General features: G+C 40.0%; 1 protein-coding gene and 1 long non-coding RNA gene across 4 annotated transcripts in view; one reads left to right on the top strand and one right to left on the bottom strand.

Annotated features, from left to right (window-relative positions):
* The window catches only part of LOC150061930 (uncharacterized), a 59,936-nt gene that overhangs the window by 29,949 nt on the left and 10,089 nt on the right, over nucleotides 1-19,898 (top strand). The gene's annotated exons all lie outside the window — the stretch shown is intronic.
* Nucleotides 1-19,898, bottom strand: part of Eif2b3 (eukaryotic translation initiation factor 2B subunit gamma) — a 47,351-nt gene that overhangs the window by 24,206 nt on the left and 3,247 nt on the right. For 2 of the 3 annotated variants that reach the window (XM_090334978.1, XM_090334979.1), the window contains exons 3-5: nucleotides 17,314-17,459; nucleotides 5,212-5,371; nucleotides 2,225-2,336 (exon numbers count right to left, since the gene is read on the bottom strand). In XM_090334978.1, coding sequence (XP_090191104.1) covers nucleotides 2,225-2,336; nucleotides 5,212-5,371; nucleotides 17,314-17,459 — 418 coding nt within the window. The remainder of the gene's footprint in view (nucleotides 1-2,224; nucleotides 2,337-5,211; nucleotides 5,372-17,313; nucleotides 17,460-19,898) is intronic. The other variant, XM_090334980.1, reaches the window with a different exon arrangement.

Here is a 19,898-nt window from a genome sequence, read left to right as displayed (position 1 = left end):
TTGGAGGTAAGAGTCTCACAGCAACTCCTGTCTGGGCTGGCTTCGAACCATGCTTATTAGATCTCAGCCTCCTCAGTAGCTAGGATTTCAGGCATGAGCCATCAGTGCCTGGCTAAATAACTGTTGTTTGTTTGTTTGTTGTTGTTTTTTGTGTGTCATGGGGCTGGAACTTGGCCTGCGCGCTGTCTGAGCTCTTCAGCTCAAGGCTACCGCCTACCCTTGGGCCAAGCCCCACTCCTTGTTTTCTGGAGGTTAATTGGAGATAAGAGTCTCAGGTCCTTTGTGTGCCTGGGCAGATTTTGAACCTTGATCCTCAGATCTCAGCCTCCTGAGATTACAGGTGTGAGCCACCGTGCCCAGCTGTTTTTTTTTTTTTTTTTTTTGCCAGTCCTGGGCTTGAGCTCAGGGCCTGAGCACTGTCCTTGGACTTTCTCAAGGCTAGAGCTCTACCACTTGAGCCTGAGCACCATTTCCGGCTTTTTTCTATGTATGTGGTACCGAGGAATTGAACCCGGGTCTTCATGCATGCTAGGCAAGCACTTTAACCACTAGGCCAAACTCCCGGCCCCCAGCTGTTTTTTTTTTGTTTTTTTTTTTTGTTCTTGTTTTTGCCAGTGGTGGGGCTTGAACTCAGGAACTGAGGACTCTCCCCAAGCTTCTATTGCTCAAGGCTTTCGAAATAACTGTTTTAAAAGATAATTTTGTTAAAAAAATTTCAATACTTTTCAGTAATGAAAAAAAAAACCCTTAACTAGAATTCAAAGACCATAACATTGAAGAAAAAGCTTCATGATTCTTTATTAAGTATTTGGCACAAATACCAAACCATTAAAACCACAAACTATTAAAAACACATGTCTGTTACAAATAAAATAGGAATTCTAGCTGGGAAGTGGTGTTTTTAAAGTCCAACTAAGTCAATTTCAGCTGGAGAAACTGAGGCTTAGAGAAACAGAATGATTTGCTGTCAAGGCTACACAGCTGGTCTCTCTGGGTGAAGTCCCAAATTCTCTGTACTTGAATTTCCAATATGATGCTAATATTCTTCCTCACTATACACAGTGTATCTACAAGTCTTAAATATACCAATGAGACATGGGCTTTGTCCAAATCCAATGAAGCTGTAAGAATATGAGTCTTTTGGAATAAAGGTATTACCTGATGACTAAGCTTGCTTGGGAAATTGCTTCTAGACCTGACCATAGGTTTAGCAGATGTCCTGCTCAATATGTGTCTTATCCTAATACAAATATGCCTAGAACCCCAAAGAAATAACAATGTCAAAAATCAAGTAATACTTTCTCTGAGAAAATAGATGAGATGTACATTCATTCCTTCATTGTCCCTTTCTCCTACAATCATCACAAAAGTGATAAAATCTAAAAAAGATATTTCTGACTTTCCTATTTAAACAAAATCCTTTCCCAAGATAATTTTGGTCTTCATCCAATAGGAGCTAGCTCCTACTTTTGGAAATTCAATTTTATAAAAAAGACTGGAAGTTCAGGCTCAGTGGGAGAGTGCTTGTCTAGCATGAACAAAGACCTGGGTTTGATTCCTTGATACCACATAAGCAGAAAAAGCTAGAAGTGGTGCTCAAGTGGTAGAGTGCCAGTCTTGAGCAAGAAAAGCCCAAGGTCAGCGCCCAGGCTCTGAGTTCAAGCTCCAGAACTGGAACACGCGCGCATGGGTGTGCAAACACACAGACCGGAAGTACTATATTATATTCTCATATTAAAAAATAATATTCTGAGATAGAGTGTCACTAACTTTTTGCCCTAGCAGGCCTCAAACTGCTATCTTCTTGCCTCTACCTCCTAAATAACTGAGATTATAGGTGTGTGCCACCACATAGGGCCAAACTATTTTTTTTTTTCAGTGATAGAGATTAAACTTGGGGCTTTGCATGTGACAAACAAGTGATCTACTACTGAGTTACACTGTCAACACATAAAAAAAAAAAAAAAAAGGAAACTAGTCCTGTTTTGTCCACAGCTTTATGCCCTACTCCTATGCAGCATTGGTGTTACCTTGGCAAGAAAAGACAAGGAAAGGTAAGCTCATACAGTGAGAAGCCTTCATCCTGTCTCATGGAAAACATTCACATACTTCTGTCAATTTCACACAGTATCATCTAGTTTTCATTCCCTCTTTCCCTTGGTGGGTGGTTTTATTTTGTTTTAAGACAAGGAGAATTGCCAAGAAGGCAATCCTTAGGGCTTACTTCTGCAGGATGGAGCCCTTAATGACCAACTCTTCATCCAAGTCTGCTTCATTAGCCATAAAGAGCAGCCTCTTTCCTGTGCTGTCGACTCCAATGAAGTCACGCTGCTCCACTGAATCATACAAAGAAAAAAAAAATCAAATCAGCCAATCCACATAGCAATAATGAAAAACAAAAAAGGGCAGTAAAAATACTGTTATATTGTTTAGATTAGGTATTGGTGGCTCATGCCTGTAATCCTAGCTACAAAGGAAGCTGAGATCTGAGGATCGTGGTTCAAAACCAGCCTGGGCATGAAAGTCCTATGAGAAACTCTTGCCTCCAGTTAACAGTCAGAAAACCGGAAGTGGCACTGTGGCACAAGGGGTAGAGCAATAGCCTTGAGCTGAGGATCTCAGAGACAGCACCCAGGTCCACGGTTCAAGACTCATGACTGACAAAATGAAGTTGTACAGGCAGGATTGCTTTTTTTTTTTTGCCAGTCCCAGGGCTTGAACTCAGGGCCTGAGCACTGTCCTTGGGCTTTTCTCAAGGCTAGAGTTCTACCATTTGAGCCACAGTACCACTTTCTGCATTTTCTATGTATGTGATAGGGAAGAACCCAGGACTTCATGAATGCTAGGCAAGTACTCTACCACTTGGCAAAGCTCCTGGTCCCAGGTAAGAATATTTAAGGTCATTCATATTAACTGAATGTCTACTATGCACTAGATTTTATGCTATACATGTGGAATTTTAGAAAGAAGTACAGGGCTAGGAGTGTGGCCTAGTGGTAGAGTGCTTGCCTAGCATGCACGAAGTCCTGGGTTCAATTCCTTTGTACTACATACACAGAAGAAACTGGAAGTGGTACTGTGGCTCAAGTGGTAGAGCACTAGCCTTGAGAAAGCTCAAGGACAGTGCCCAGGCTGAGTTCAAGCCTCAGGACTGAAAAAAAAACGCTGGATAGCCTGGGAGCTATCCCTGAGCATTTTTCACTCAAGTCTAGCTCTCTACCACTTTGAGCCAGAGCTCTACTTCTGTTTTATGGTGGTTAATAAGAGTCTCATGGACTTTTTTTTTTTGTCATGGGGCTTGAACTCTGGACCTGGGTGCTGTCCCTGAGCTCTTCAGCTCAAGGCTAGTGCTGTACCACTTTGAGCAACAGTGTCACTTCTGGTTTTCTAGTGGTTAATTGGAAATAAGAGTCTCATGGGCTTTTATGCCCAAGCTTGTTCTGAACTGCAATCCTCAGAGCTCAGCCTCCTGAGTAACTAGGATCATAGGTGTGAGCCACTGGCTCTTGGCTTCTTGCTCAATTTTCTTGCTCACAGAACATACACAACCTTTTTCCTTTGGTTTTCTCCTTCCTTCCTTCTGGTTTTTTTTTTTTTTTTCCCGCCAGTCCTGGGGCTTGAACTCAGGGCCTGAGCGCTGTCCTTGGACTTTTCTCATTTTCTCAAGGCTAGAGCTCTACCCTTGAGCCACAGCACCACTTCCAGCTTTTTTTTTTCTATGTATGTGGTGCCGAGGAATCGAACCCTGGTCTTCATGCATGGTGGGCAAGCACTCTACCACTAGGCCAAACTCCTGGCCCCTCCTTGAGCTTTTTTGCTCAAGGCTACCACTATACTACTTGAGCCACAGCACTTCCCCCTTTTTCTATGTATGTGGTATAGAAGAATTGAACCCAGGGCTTTATGCATGCTAGCAAGCCTCTAACACTTGGCCACATTCTTAGCCTTTCCCTTGTTATTACTCCCTAAAAAATATAGCATAACCCTTCTTGAACACTTGTTTGTTAAATATATCATTTGAAATACGATGTAAAAATAAATGCTAATAAGTTCTTTAAAAAATATAGTATAACAACTATTTACACACCAGTTGCATTGTTTCAGGCTTTACAGGTAATTTAGAGATGATTTTAAATATCTGGGAGATATATATAACACATATGTATAAATACTACACATACCACTTTATATATGGAGATGAGTATCCACAGATTTTGCAGTATGTGTACATGGCAAAGCATATATGCGTGAGCATGCAAATATACATGCATAGCACATGTGTGTTGTCTCCATGGGTTCTAGAATCAATCACTCATTGATATTGAGAGACAAGTACATATGTGCTCAATTATTTGAGTCTTAAATAGAAACTAAATAGTTCTGAATTCCCCTCCCCATATACAAAATGATCTGACAGCTGAACACTGGTGACTCACATATGTAATGCTAGCTACTCAGGAGGCAGCAATCTGAGGATCGTAGTTTGAAGCCAGCCCAGGCAGGAAGTCTGTCAGACTCTTAGTTCCAATTAAGCACCCTCCCCTCAAAAAAAAAAAGAAAAAAAGAAGCAGAGCTATGACTCAAGTGGTAGAGCACTAGCCTTGAGCAAAAAAGCTCAGGGACAGTGCCCAGGTCCCTGCCTCCCCCCCCACAGTCCCTCTCTCAAAGTGCTTCTAGCTTTTAATTGGATTCTGGAGTATCTTCTTTATGTGTGTGTTGGTCCTGGGGCTTGAACTTAGGGTAACATGTTCTGGCTCAGGTTTTTTTGCTCACAGCTGATGTTCCACTACTTGACTCATGCCTTTAGTTACAGAAACTGTATTTTATTTTTTGTTGTTGGCAGTGGTTGTGGGGCTTGAACACAGAGCCTGGGTGCTGTCCTTCACCCTCTTTATTCTCAAGGCTAGCGCCACCACAGCACCACTTCCAGTTTTTGGGTAGTTAACTGGATATGAGTCTCACAGGGACTTTTCTGCCCAGATGGCTTTGAATTGTGATGATCAAATCTCAGCCTCCTGAATGGCGAGGATTACAGGTTGGAGCCACTGGCACCTGAATGTATCTTACTTGACTTTATGTAATCAACTCCTAGTACAGTATTCATAGTTCATTGCAATTCTTCATTAAATGTTTCTTAATGAAAGCATAAATAATAATAATAAAAAAACCACTTACAAAACCCAACAAAAAATAAACCCCAATCATTCTTACCTGTCTTTTTTTTCCCCTTTTGACCTGGAACTGGTTCTAAGTTATCTTGTCCTTTTCTCATTAACATGGCAAGTGATGCATCATGAGCTCTAAACAGGTCCACAACCTCATGTAAGGCAACATCTGTTATCAGATCACAGCTGAGTACCAGAACATCTGTCTATTAGATAAGAAAAGTCAATATCATGAGATCACTCAATTTATCACAAGGTAAGCACACAACAGTTTAGAATCACACAAATAAAATATTTAATGCCTTTTCTGTAGCACAAAAAGTAAAATAAATGAGATTGCCTAATGGATTGTGCTTGAGGGGGAGAGGGGAAGGTCCAAAATCTGCTGCCCTCTGTGATCCTTACTGCCTCTGTGATCCTTACTATCTTTAACATCCAATTAGACTTTTTTTTTTTTTTTTTTTGGTGGGTCACGGGGCTTTAACTCAGCCTGGGCCCAGTCCCCCAGCTCTACAGCTCAAGGCTACCGCCCTGCCCTTGAGCCAAGCCCCACTTCCCATTTTCTAGAAGTTAATTGGAGATAAGACTCTGTATCCTCAGATCGCAGCCTCTTGAGCAGTGAGCAGTTAACATTACAGGTGTGAGCCACCACACCCTGCTTCCAGCTAGACTTCTAAGAAACAATCTGAAATATCTACAAAGTATTGATTTACTATTATAACAAAACCATATAATCAGTATTTTATTATTGTTATTAATCTTTTTATTCAGCTTTTTTTTGATACAGAGTCTCATTATGTAGTTCAAGCTAGTCCCAAATTTACAATCTGAATTTTCAATCCTCCAGCTGAAGCCTCTCAAGTATTGGGATTACAGGTGCATATCACTATATGAAGCTCATTTGTCTCTATTGTTATAGATAAGAAAAATGAGGCCTATAGCACATAGTAGGCATTTATAAATGACAAATGAAGGGTCCGGAGTATAGATCAGTGGTAGAGCACATGTGTGAGATACTGGATTTTTATTTCCATTACCAGAACAGCCAGCTCTAACAACCAAATATCTCATGCCTGAAATTTTAGCCACTCAGGAGGCTGAATTGGAGAATTGAGGTTTTAAGCGCCTAGGTAGAAAAGTCTGCTAGAATCCAGGTGCAGCAATGCAACCCTATAATCCCATTACTCAGGTGGCTGAGGCAGGGTGATCACATTTTTGACACCAGCCTGGGCAACACAGCAAGAAGACCTCTCAAAAGAAAAACAGAAGGAGATAATAGTCCACTTTAAATACTTGATAATCTATTACTACAACTATTACTACTACTACTAACCACTATTAATCTAGCTACTCAGATTTTATCTGCGTAGCTCAAGAACAAAAACCAAGATAAACTAGTTAAAATAAATAGAAGTATTTTTCGTTTCTATGCTAAATTTCTGTTAATCAGAACTAATTAAAAAGAATAATTTTGGGGGGAGGGAAATGGGGACCAAGACATGAGAAAGGGTATCAATGTATGTGAAGTAATGCACCTTCCATCTGGCGAATGTAATGTAACCCTTTTATTAATTACAATAAAAAAATATGGAAAAAAAAGCAAACCATAAAAAAAGAATAAAAAAAAAGAATAATTTTGTGCAGGTGGCTTTTTGTACCCAGCTGTTTTTGGATCTTCACTGAGATTAATATAATATGAGGTTTCTATTCCCATCATCTTTTCAGAAAAAAGAAATTTCTTTTTCTTTTTCTTTCTTTTTTTTTTTTTTTTTGCCAGTCCTGGGCTTTGGCTCAGGGCTTGAGCACTATCCTTGGGCTTTCTCAAGGCTAGAGCTCTACCGCTTGAGCCTCAGCACCACTTCCGGCTTTTTGCTATTATGTGGGGGTACCAAAGAATTGAACCCGGGTCTTCGTGCATGCTAGGCAAGCACTCTGCCACTAGGCCAAACTCCCGGCCCCTTTCTCTTTTTTTTTTTTGGCCAGTCCTGGGCTTGAGCTCAGGGCCTGCGCGCTGTCCTTGGACTTTCTCAAGGCTAGCGCTCCACCACTTGAGCCTCAGCACCGCTTCCAGCTTTTTGCTATATATGTGGTACCCAGGAGTTGAACCCAGGTCTTTGTACATGCTAGGCAAGCACTCTACCACTAGGCCAAACTCCTGGCCCAGAAAAAAGAAATTTCTAAGGTTACAATTTACCCCTTAAAAGATACTGGGCACTGACCATAGACATGCAAGCTAGTCTATAGAATCCTATTTCTAATAATGCACTGAAAGGTGGAGAATATCCAGTCATAACTAGAGCTGTATCCTACTGTTAACACTTAGAGAAGAAGAAAAAAAATAAAGCAGGGTGCCCATAGCCCATAATCCTAGCTACTCAGGAGGCTGAGATCTCAAGACTGAGGTTTGAAACCAGCCTGAGCCGAAAAATTCATGAGAATTTTATCCCCAATTGACTATCAAAGAGCTGGAAGTAGAGCTGTGGCTCAATGGTACAGCATTAGCCTGAGCACAAAAGCTCAGGGACAGTGCCCAGGCCCTGAGCTCAAGCCCCTGGACTGGCACAAGTCAAACAAGTGTCACTGAAATAGTAGAGTTGATACATCTTATCATTATGAAGATAACAGTTTGCCAGGGGGGAAAAAATGTCCTGTTTTGCTAAGTTTTTCTAATGACTGACTCTTACAAATTAACTGTTTTATAATTAATTGATGTACCTCTAAGTAAAGAAAATGACCCTGATGCAGGAGCTTTTTTTTTCTTTTTTGCCAGTCCTGGGCTTGAGCTCAGGGCCTGAGCACTGTCCTTGGACTTTCTCAAGGCTAGAGTTCTACTGCTTGAGCCTCAGCACTATTTCTGGCTTTTTCCTATGTATGTGGTACCAAGGAATCAAACCCGGGTCTTCATGCATGCTAGGCAAACTCCCAGGCCTGATGCAGGAGTTTTTAAAGTGGTGACAATGTTGTCTTGGAAAACAAATGCTATTACTATTTAGTATTAGTGAAATGTTTAAATGTGTTAGTATTGTAAATGCTGAACAAGTCCTGCATAATTGTGAACTGGCTGATAGGCTCATTTCTTTTTTTGCTTTTGTATGACTTTTTGCTCAACTGAATACAAAATCCCTAAGGATCACCAGGAATAGATTTTATTCTTTTAATGTCTGGTTGCCATCTGTTCTCAGTGTGAAAAGAAAGGCATCAGTCTGTAAGAGGAGGTCCTGGAATACAGACAAGAGACGGCTGTTGAATCAGACCCTATCCTTACTCTGTTCCAGAATAGGAGCCATAAAAGATTCCCTGAAAACCAACACATTCTCATCTTATTTGCAATGCCACAACTTTCAAAGGAAAGTCTTTGTGTCTCATCAGTGCACTATTTTCAAAAGGCAGAAATCCTGGACAAAAAAACAAAAAAGCCTAAGGGGTATCAATGTGTGAGACATAATGTACCTTCTATCTGGCAAATATAACTGGAACCCCTCTATTCATCAAAAAAAAAAAAAGAAAAAGAAAAACTAAATTATTCTTAGACTTTCATAATATTATTTTTCTTTACATTTTAATGAAAACTGTAATGAAAGGAAAGGATTATTATTTCATTTTTTTTTTTAATTCTAGAAATGTGAATCCCATTCTAGAATTGCATTTGGACTTCTACTGACAAACCCACAGAAAAGAAATCAGAAAAACTGACAGGAGTCAGAGAAGTTTCTTTTTTTTTGTTGCTATATTAGAATTTTTCTTTTTTTTTGGCCAGTCGTAGGGCTTGAACTCAGGGCCTGAGCACTGTCCTTGGGCTTTATCAAGGATAGAGCTCTACCACTTGAGCCACAGCACCAGTTCTGGATTTTTTTTCTTCTATGTATGTGGTACCGAGGAATCGAACCCAGGTCTTCGTGCATGCTAGGCAAGCACTCTAGCACTAGGCCAAACTCCTAGTCCCTATATTAGAATATTTTTAAAGTATGTGTGTGTGTTTGAAATGTGAGTTGTTCCATCTGAAATGCAATTAGTCTGAAAGTTCCTTGTAAACTCCAACTCTTTGCTGCCCTATTTGAAGGATCCACTTATTTTCTAATACCAAGTAAGCATCTTCTATAGAAACCAACTGGAGGCTCCCTCCTCACTGTTGTACCAGTTCTCACTTACTCTATCCTAAGCCAGGATAATTTCAAGGGCAAAAAGCACAGCTTTTAGGGATAACAAATGTATGCAATGTTGACAGTGTAAAAACATACACAGTCACCAAGGACGATATCACTCTAGTATTTAGTGAGAGATCAAGACAGCCAGGAATTCAAAACAAAACCAGCTGCCAGTTAGTGTTGACTAATGTACACAAATTAAGTTCAGAAAACCCACTTACCATGTCATGGCAAAGCCCAGAAATCTCTCATTACAAGAATAGTTTCTATGAGGCCAAAACCACTGAGTAAAATTAAAGGGGAAAAAAAAGAAGGTTAAATCAGAACACCGGATATGTGTGTGTGGTAGTGGGGGATGAAGGGGGACTGTGAGGAGAACTACTGGGAGTAATCTGTTTCTTTTTCTGGCAGCTGTTCCATGACAGCTTGTTATAAATAACATAATCTGGCAAACAATTTTTCTACAGCAAGGGAAAAAATACACTTCTCTGGGAAAAAATTATCAGAACATGGTAGTTCACTATGTTTTTACCCACTCAGCCCTTCCTCAAACAACGGCCAGGATTAAAATCACCACCCCCTTGCCAACATGAAACTCATGAATTCAGTTATTTGGTGTGAGTACAAATGGCCACAATTTACATCTTCTTATATGGCCTAATCCAATTAAATTCTCAAAAGTAGTTTTGTGCTTTAATAAACTTCAACAGTTAACTTGTGGAGACCCTTGCTAGTTTTGTTTTGTCGAAATGCTTAGGAAAGTTCCCTAGTTTATAGTCCTTAAAATGCAGAGGAACACCAGTTGCCACTTCATTTTCACTGAAGTTGGAGCCATAGGAACATGAAGGAATTACCAACTTGGTGTAGAAGAAATACGATAATCCTTAGGCTAAGAGCTAATATTCTTTCTGTGTTCTTTAGCTTAATTGATACCATTCAGGATCAAAGTCAGAAATCTTGCTATATCCAGGGCTGAAATTCTCCCTCTTGCCCAGTCCCTATCATTCCCTCATTTTCCTGTGTATCTTCAACATTGCCTATATTCCTATATCTCTTCCTATATCTCTTCAGGCTCCAGTCTTGTATTCGTCTTGGTCATTCTAGTTTTCTCTTACTCTAATTCATACTCCAATGTACACTGTTTTCTGTCATTGTTCTGCTTAAAGATACCCTAAAAACATTGTTCTCCAAACATAAAAAGGTTGAATTTATCATCACTGACCTTGTAAATTTATTTTAAAATATAGAAATCATTAAAATGATAACATATACATAAATATTTCATAAAAATTTAAAATTAGATGTTTTTAAAGGAGATGATAGGGAGGGTGCTGGTGGCTCACATTCTGTAATCCTAGCTACTAAGGAAGCTTAAATCTGTCAGCCCGTGCAGAAAACTGAGACTCTTATTCCCAATTAACCAACAAAAACAAAAAGCTGGAAGTACAGGTGTGGCGCAAGTGATAAGACTGCCAGGTTTGAGTGGAAAAGTCAAGAGAGCATAATGCTCTGAGTTCAAAGCCCCATTGCAGACAATCAATCTATCAATGGAAAAAATAAAAATTTAAAACCTTGGTAGGGGTATAACTCAATGGTAGCCTTTTTGCTTACCACGTAGGCCCTGTAATCAAGGAGACTTTAGCACAAAAGCTGAGGGACATCACCTAGGCCCTGAGTTCAAATCACAGGACTGGCTTAAAAAAAAGGCTAGGAGGTTGGCCTAGAGGTAGAGTGCTTGCCTAGCATGCATAACCACGTGGGTTCAATTCCTTGGGACTACATATATAGAAAAAGCCAGAAGTGGTGCTGTGTTTCAAGTGGTAGAGCTCTAGCCCTGAGAAAGCCAAGGATAGTGCCCAGGCCCTGAGTTCAAGCCCCAGGACTGGAAAAAAAACAAAACAAAACTGCCTGGCATATAGTAGTTGTTTAATACATATTTACTGAATAACTAAAAATGTCACAGATGAAAAGCTTAGGAGGAACTTATAAGCTTACTTAAGGTCATGCAAGTAAAGAATAATAAAATAAAAATTAGACTTAGAAGTCTACCTGTGTTTGAAAGAATATATATATATATACATATACATATATATATATATATATATATATATTTTTTTTTTTTTTACAGTACCGGGGCTTGAACTCTGGGCCTGGACACTGTCTCTGAGCTCTTCAGTTCAAGGCTACTGCCCTATCCTTGAGGCACAGCGCCACTTCCAGTTTTCTAATGGTTAACTGAAGAGTCTTACTGACTTTAGTGCCTGGGCTGGCTTAGGTGCTGGTTTTGAACTGAGATCCTCAGATCTCAGCCTCCTGAGTAGCTAGGAGTATAAGTGTGAGCCACCACACCTGGCAAGAATATATTCTTTTCATCATGCTACCCTACCTTTTCACAAAAAGAATTCTTTTAGGAGAACATGTTTAGGGTTTAGGATCAGTAACATATCACTAAATTTAAAGCTTTCTGGGAGGTTTCAAATACTAAACACTAAGCAGCCCAATGCCATATCAATCCTCTGTTGTGAAGTCACTGAAACTCATCCTCAAATAATCATATAATGATGAATAAGGACCTTGTTCCAAATGTTAGCACAAACTTTCCCTTCATGTTTTATTCATAATTTTGTGCATGCATGAGTGTGTGTACAGCATCCTCTAGCTAGGCCCAAATATAGTTCTTGCCCCCCACCCAAGTCTTTTGCATAAGTATAGAAACATGACATGTGATTCAGCCTTAGGGAACTAGGGAAAGGTTGGTGGAGAAAATGAACCAAAGGGTCTCAGTAGTTACAAGGTCCTTCAGATGAACTCCTGGTCCTGGTGACAGAATGCTTACTGACTTTCCATAAACTGTACTGGATCACACTACTTGACAAGTTGTAGTGTTATCTTACGATTCAGAGTAGGACAGATGGCTCAGCCAGGCTGGGTGGGGTGGCTCACACCTGTAATCCTAGCTACTCAGTAGGCTGTGATCTGAGGATCATGGTTCAAAGCCAGCCTGGACACTAAAGTCGGTGAGACTCTTAATTCCAGTTAACCAATAGAAAATCAGAAGTAGTGGTAAGGCAGTAGCCTTGGGCTGAAGAGCTCAGGTACAACACCCAGGCCCAGAGTTCAAGCCCCATGACTGGGAAAAAAAAAAAGGCTCACTATGGCTTAGTGGTAGACTGCTTGCCAAACATGCATGATGCCCTGGGTTCCATCTCTCAGTACCATATAAACAGAAAAGAAAAAAGAAAAGAAATTAGGCCTATTCAGAAGGCTGAGATCTTGAGGATTGGGGTTCAAAGTCAACCCAAGTAGAAAAGTCTCATGAGACTCTCATCTACAACTATCCACTCAAAAACTGGAAGTGATGCTGTGGCCTATGTGGTAAACACTAGCATTTAGCACAGAGAGGTTCTGGGAAAGCACCCAGGCCTTGACTTCAAGTCACACAACTGACTTAAAAAAAAAAAAAAAAGGAAAGGAAAGAAAGACATTGAACTCAAAGATTACAAGTTTTCTGAGTACTAAATAAAATACAAAGCTATAGAAGTCTCATCTTACAGAGTTCTAACAAGTAACAATCTGTATGAAGGTGGGATGAAAACATTTCAAATTTGTGGTATACACACACACACACACACACACACACACACACACACACGAGCTAGAGTAATATAATAAAAAGAAAAGCACCATTGAGAATTTCTGAAGGAATAAAAAGCTAAAAAATCCCCTAAACTCAAGTTGTTTATTGTCATAAACTCCTGGGTTGTTAACTAAGCCAAGAACAGTGTCAAAAAATGCATCAGGAGTATGCTGAGACCCTCCGCAGCTTTTCTTTCCATCAGAATGGAAGTCACCACTTAATGAAAGTCTTTCAGCAGGGTAGGGCTAAGTTCTCAGATCTTCCCTTGATCAAACTATATTTATTCTTACCAAGAAGACAGAAATCTGACAAAAACAAAACTTTAGGCAAAATCAAAGGTTCTAGTAAAGAATGACAGAGATTTGTAGTTTGATAAAGACATCAAATACTCAACTGAAAGTACTTTGCTGTTTGAACATCCAAAAACAGAATAATACATGCCCAATCTTACACTAGCTGTCTCCAGGAAGGGGATTTCACCGGTATAGTTTTTTCTCTGTTGTAGCATGTTAACTATTTCTTAAGACATGTAACAATAGTCTCTTTTTCTACATCAAAGGATTTATATAAGTTCTAACAATTAGCATGCTGGTTTCCTTATTCCTACTTTCTGCCTTATAATACTGAAACAGAAGTTAAGTGTGTGCCTGAGGACAAAGAAAGATTCCTGTGCAGGAACTGGGAGTTTGGCCTAGTGGTAGGGTGCTTGACTAGCATGGATGAAATGGATGAGGACCACATACATTGAAAAAGATGGAAGTGGTGCTGGGGCTCAAGTGGTAGAGCTTTAGCCTTGAGAAAACCCAAGGACAGTGTTCAGTCCCTGAGTTCAGTTTCCAGGACTGGCAAAAGCAGAAATACAGGCTACAGAACTATTGTAGGTTTAGTTTGCTCAGGTCTCTTAACATAACTCACTAACCGGCCCTCAAAACATTTATCTAAGGAATAATTTATTTATTTATTTTTGCCAGTATTGGACCTTGAAATCAGAGCCTCATTGGTTTTTTGGGGTTTTTTTGCCATTCATGTCAGGGACTTCTCATGGACTTTTTCCTGCCTGGGGTGGCTTCAAACCATGATCTCCAGATCTCAGTTAGGATTACATGTGTGAGCCACCAGTATCCAGCTTTACTTCTGACTTTTTGTTAGCTAATGGGAGTTAACAGTCTCTTGGATTTGTCTGACTGGGCTGGCTTTGAATTGCTATTCCAAACCTCAATCTCTTAAGAAGGTAGGAGTCTAGGTATGAACTATGTCCAGCTGCATTCTATTTTTAAGGTACCAAAACAGAACCATGTATAAAACAGCCACTGGCACTTGGCCCAAGCTTTGTTTTATGCGCTGATCACAGACTGCATTTTTACTTAGGCTTCTTGAACATATGACCTTAGCAAAGGATAGAAAGTCTTCCTGACAGACTAGAATCATCTTCACTTAAGATACCAAGAGTATCAATGTATGTGAATTAATGCACCTTCTATCTGGCAAATATCATGTAACCCTTTTACTAATTACAATTAAAAAAAAAAAAGATACCAAGAAATAGGCCAAGAATGTGGCTCAAGTGGTAGAGTGCTAGGCTTGAGCAAACTTTTGCTCAGGGACAGGCTGAGTTCATGGCCCAAGGACTGGCAAAAATAAAATAAAATAAAAAGATACCAAGAAACAAAAGTTGTAAAGATATATGGATCCTATTAGATTTTCTAGTTTTTAAATAAGTTTTTTTTTTTTTGCCAGTCCTGGGGTTGAGCTCAGGGCCTGAGCACTGTCCTTGGACTTTCTCAAGGCTAGAGCTCTACCACTTGAGCCTCAGCACCACTTCTGGCTTTTTTTTTGTATGTATGTGGTACCAAGGAATCGAACCCAGGTCTTTGTGCATGCTAGGCAAGCACTTTAACCACTAGGCCAAACTCCCAGCCCCTTAAATTAAGCTTTATGCAATAATATTTACTTAAGAGTTTCTGGCTGTGTCAGCTACCAGTGACTCACACCTATAGTCCTGGCTACTCAAGGCTGAGATCTGAGAATCATGGTTTGGACCACCTCAGGCAGGAAAGTTCATGAGGCATTTATCTCCAATTCATGACTGAAAAGTAGGAGATGGTGCTGTGGATCAAGTGGTAGAATGCTAGTATTGGACCTGGTAGCTGTCCCTGAGGTTTTTTGCTCAAGGCTAGCACTCTACTACTTGAGCAATAGCTCAACTTCTAGCTGTTTTGGTAGTTAAGTGGAGATAAAAGTCATAAACTTGGGCCAGGAGTTTGGCCTAGTGGTAGAGTGCTTGCCTAGCATGCATGAAGATCCAGGTCTGATTCCTCGGTACCACATACATAGAAAAAAGCCAGGAGTGGTGCTGAGGCTCAAGTGGTAGAGTTCTAGCCTTGAGAAAGCCCAAGATCAGTGCTCAGGCCCTGCGCTCAAGCCCAGAACTGGCAAAAGAAAAAAAGAAAAAAAAAAGTCACAAACTTTCCTGCCCTGGCTGGTTTCTACTGGCTTTGAACAACAATCCTTATAACTCAATCTGCTAAGTAGCGAGGATTACAGGTGTGAACCCTGGTTACCTGGCCTGTATTTATTACAAAGACAGGCTGAAAATATTAATAGGTCTTTAGGCAGAAGAAAGTCTGTGCCCCAACTCAAATAATATAGCAACATAATAAAAACTGAATTTTTCCCAAAGGGCAACAACTTTCAAATATGTCTCAGTTTATGGGCCATAAGCTACTGGACAGACTGGGCTCTTTTAGTCATATGTTGTTAGTTTCTTCATCAAAAAAGATTAAAATTTTAAATATTATTTCATAAGAGACCTATGGCATTAAAAAATCTTTTGTAGTCAATTTCTTACCTGTAGAGTCAATTCTACTCATATTTCTTTCACTACATATTAATTTTTCTTATAATGAGCAAATGAAACCCTCTGAAATGTATCGTTTTCTCCCTTGCAAGTGCTGGGAATGAAACCCAGGACCTCATGAATGCTAGACAAGTGCCCTCCCACTGAGCTACACTCTTGGCCTGATTTTCTTTGGTGGGAATGTAAACTAGTACAACAACTCTGGAAGGCAGCTGAGAGTTTCCTCAAAAAACTAAACAGAGCGGCTGGGAGTTTGGCCTATTGGTAGAGTGCTTGCCTGGCATGCACACAAAGACCCGGATTCAATTCCCCAGTATACATGCATAGAAAAAGCCAGAAGTGGTACTGTGGCTCAAGTCCTAGAGCTCTAATCTTGAGAAAGCCCAAGGACAGTGCCCCCACAAAACAACAATAACAACAAAACTAAACACAGAACTACTCCATGATCCAGCAATAGTACTCTTGGGTTTTTACCCAGAATATTACGTTAGGATACAGTAATGCCACTTGTATATCCATATACACTGTTACACTATGCACAACAGTCAGTTACAGAAATAGCCCAGATGCCTTACAACAGATAAGTGGATCAAGACAACAAGGTACAAATATATAATGAAATATTATTCATCTATTAGAAAGAATGAAGAATATGTCATTTGCAGGGAAATAAATAGAAAAATTATGTCAAGAAAAGTCAGGCTCAGAGAAACAAAACAGTACATGTTTTTCTCATATGCAGAAGTTAGATCTAAAATATAAACACACATATACAGGGTTTTATACACCCAAACAAATTGACTAAAGGATAATGCAGTTAAGAATCCAAAGGTATAACTCCCCTGAAGAACCAATGGTTTATCAAAATGAATACCAGGAAGTGGAAACATGTTTTTGAGGGAGGACAAAGGGGGACACAGAAATGGAGGAAGAGAAGGTGAGCAAATGCAGTCATTATATCCAATGTAATTATATAAAACCTGAACTACCTAACTTGAGGGTAGAGATGGGAGAACAGGGGAGAATGATGGAAGGGATAACAATGATCAAGAGACATTGTACTTGGAAACCAGATAGTGATAACTGAATATCTCAATCTTTCGTAATAATCAAAACAAAAAGCAGTTGAAGACTACATGGGCAACAAAGTATAAAGTATGTGAAACAGAATGTGTGTGTATGTGTGTGTGTGGGGGGGTGTAAATTGCAATGCACTAGGTAGGATACAAGATTTTATTTATCACCAATAAAAAGTCAAGACATAATTTTCTTCTTGGATTACTCCTAAAATCCTAGTGACTCACTCAGAAGACTGAGATATAAGGATTGTGGTTTGTAGCCAGACCAATCAGGGAAGTCTATGAGACTCTTATCTCCAATTAACTATCAAAGAGCTGGAAGTGGAGCTGTGGCTCAAATGGTAGAGTGCTAGCCTTAAGACAAAAACATACTGAGGCTCTGAGTTCAAGCCTTAGATCAACACCCAAAAAATAAAAAATAATTTTTCACCTTAAGTTTTGGATATATGTAGCGTAGAGAATCTGCGGTACCCATGTCAGCTTCATCAGGAATACATACAATATCTAGTTTCATTTTCATCTTAAATTCTGAACACACAGCCTTTTGGACATCTTTGGTTGTAAGCACAATGACTTCTACAGAATGAACAAAAAAAAAGGACAAAAATAAAACTTCATTCCATTAAACAATGATTTCACTATTTCAATTAGATGTGTCCTGTTACTAGGTAAAATAATAATTGCTAATACTACTGAGCCTTCTCAATGTGTTTTATACTGGGATAGACAGATGCAGCAGGAAGATTTTAAATTTGTGGCCAGTGTGGGCTACATGTGAGGTCCTGACTCAAAAACCCCAAAAAGCAAAATACAAAAAGAGGAAACTGGCTGAATGCAGTGACTCATGACTGTAATCCTAGCTATTCAGGAGGCTGAGATCTGAGGATCGAGGTTCAAAGCCAGCCCGGGCACTAAAGACTGTGAGACATTTTATCTACAATTAATTACTAAAAAAACAACAAAAAACCTGGGAAGTGGGGCTGAGGCTCAAGGGGTAGGGTGGTATCCTTGAGCTGAAAACTCAAGGACAACGCTCAGGCCCAGAGTTCAATCCCCAGGACCAACAAAAACAAAATCCCTTAGATTTAAAGACATTAGTGTCAAGCTTGATGGCTCCCATCTGTAATCCTAGCTACTCTGGAGGCTGAGATCTGAGGATTGCAGTTGCAGTTCAAAGGTAGTCTGGGCACTAAACAGTCCATGAGACTTTTTAGTCTTGGGGCTTGAACTCAGGGCCTGAGCACTGTCCTTGGGCTTTCTCAAGGCTAGACCTCTGCCACTTGAGCCATAGCTTTTTCTATATATGTGGTACCAAGGATTGAACCCAGTTCTTCCTGCATGGTAGGCAAACACTCTACCACTAGGCCAAACTCCTGGCCCCACTTGAGATTCTTATCTCCAGTTAATCACCAGAAAATTGGACGTGGTGCTATGGCACCACTTCGGGTAGAGGACTAGCCTTGAGCTGAAAAGCTCAGGGCCAATGCCCAGGCCCAGAGTTCAAGTCCCACACTGACTCCCCAAAAAGGACAAATGAACACTGAGAATTCAGAAAAGAACTCAACACCATATCTATACTCAAGAAATTTAACTTGGAGGAACAAGACAAGGAGATGATTAGTTAATAAAGTCTTCCTTAAGACTTCGTGGAAGAGATATACTTTAAAAGCATCCATTCAAGTCCAAGAAAAACTTCTTCTTTTTTTCCTTTTGGTCAGTTGTTGAACTTGAACTCTGGGCTTGGGTGTCCCTGAGCTCTTCAGCTCAAGGCTACTGCCCTATTTTAAAACATTTTTTTCCTTTTTGTTGGTCATGGGACTTGAACTCAGGGCCTGGCACTGTCCTTGAGCTTTTTTGCTCAAGGTTAGCTTTCTACCACTTTAAGCCATAGCAACACTTCTGGGTTTCTGGTAGTTAATTGCATCAAGAACTAAGAATGCAAGTCGGGCAAGATGGCTCACACCTGTAATCCTAGCTACTCAGGAGGTTGAGATCTGAGGATCGTGATTCAAAGCCAGCCTGGGTACAAAAGACTATGAGGCTCTGATCTCTGATTAATCACTAGAAAACAGGAAGTAGGGCTGTGGTTCCAAGGGTGGGGCAGTACTTGAGCTGAAGGGCTCAGGGACAGTGCCCAGGGTTCAAGCCCCATGACCCACTTTAAAAAAAAAAAAGTCTTACACATTTTCCTGCCCAAGCTGGCTTTGAACCGTTATCCTCAGATCTCAGCCTCTCGAGTAGTTAGGATTACGGGCATGAGCCACTAGTACCAAACTCCAACAAAAATTTCTCATCCATACTATGACACATAAAGCTGACAATACAAAATGAATTAGATTTAGTATCTGCTCTTAGATGGCAGAATCTCCTACAGCATTAGCTATGGTATGAAATAGTCCTAGAAAGAAAGTGCTGAAACAGAGTAACAAAGTATGCTGGAAGCATAGTGGACACGACCATTAATACTGTTTGATGGGATGATGATGCATGCCTATAATCCTAACTACTCCTGAGTTCAAGGTCTGCCAGATTTATTTTCACCAGGTAGTAGACTATAGTTCCAGCTACTCAGGAAGTTAAAGCCAGGGATTACGAGTTCAAAACCAGAATGCAGCACAGGAAAAAAAAAAGAAGATATATATTTGAGGAAGCATGCCTCAAATTTTGAGTGAGCCTCAGCAAGAAAAGAATTTTCTAGGGGGGAGGGAAATGGGGACCAATACATGTGAAAGGGTATCAATGTATGGGAATTAATGCACCATCTATCTGGCAAATATTATGTAACCCTTCTATTAATTACAATAAAAATATATAAAAAAAAAAAAAAAGAAAAGAATTTTCTAGGTAGTACGTATTAAATGTATCACAAAAGGTCACTCCCAGGTGTTAACTAAAGAAGATAGGATAAAGTAAAAAGAGTAGACCAGGAGCCAGAGGCTCATGCCTATAATCCTAGCTACTCAGAAGGCCTGAGATATGAAGAGCTCAATTTAAAGCCAGACAGAGAAGGAAAGC

This window comes from Megascapheus bottae, chromosome 6 (genome assembly GCF_031878675.1).
Source record: "Megascapheus bottae isolate mThoBot1 chromosome 6, mThoBot2.hap1, whole genome shotgun sequence".
NCBI lineage: Eukaryota > Metazoa > Chordata > Mammalia > Rodentia > Geomyidae > Megascapheus > Megascapheus bottae.
Note: the sequence above shows the minus strand (reverse complement) of the source record. Positions and strands in the feature narration are given on the sequence as shown.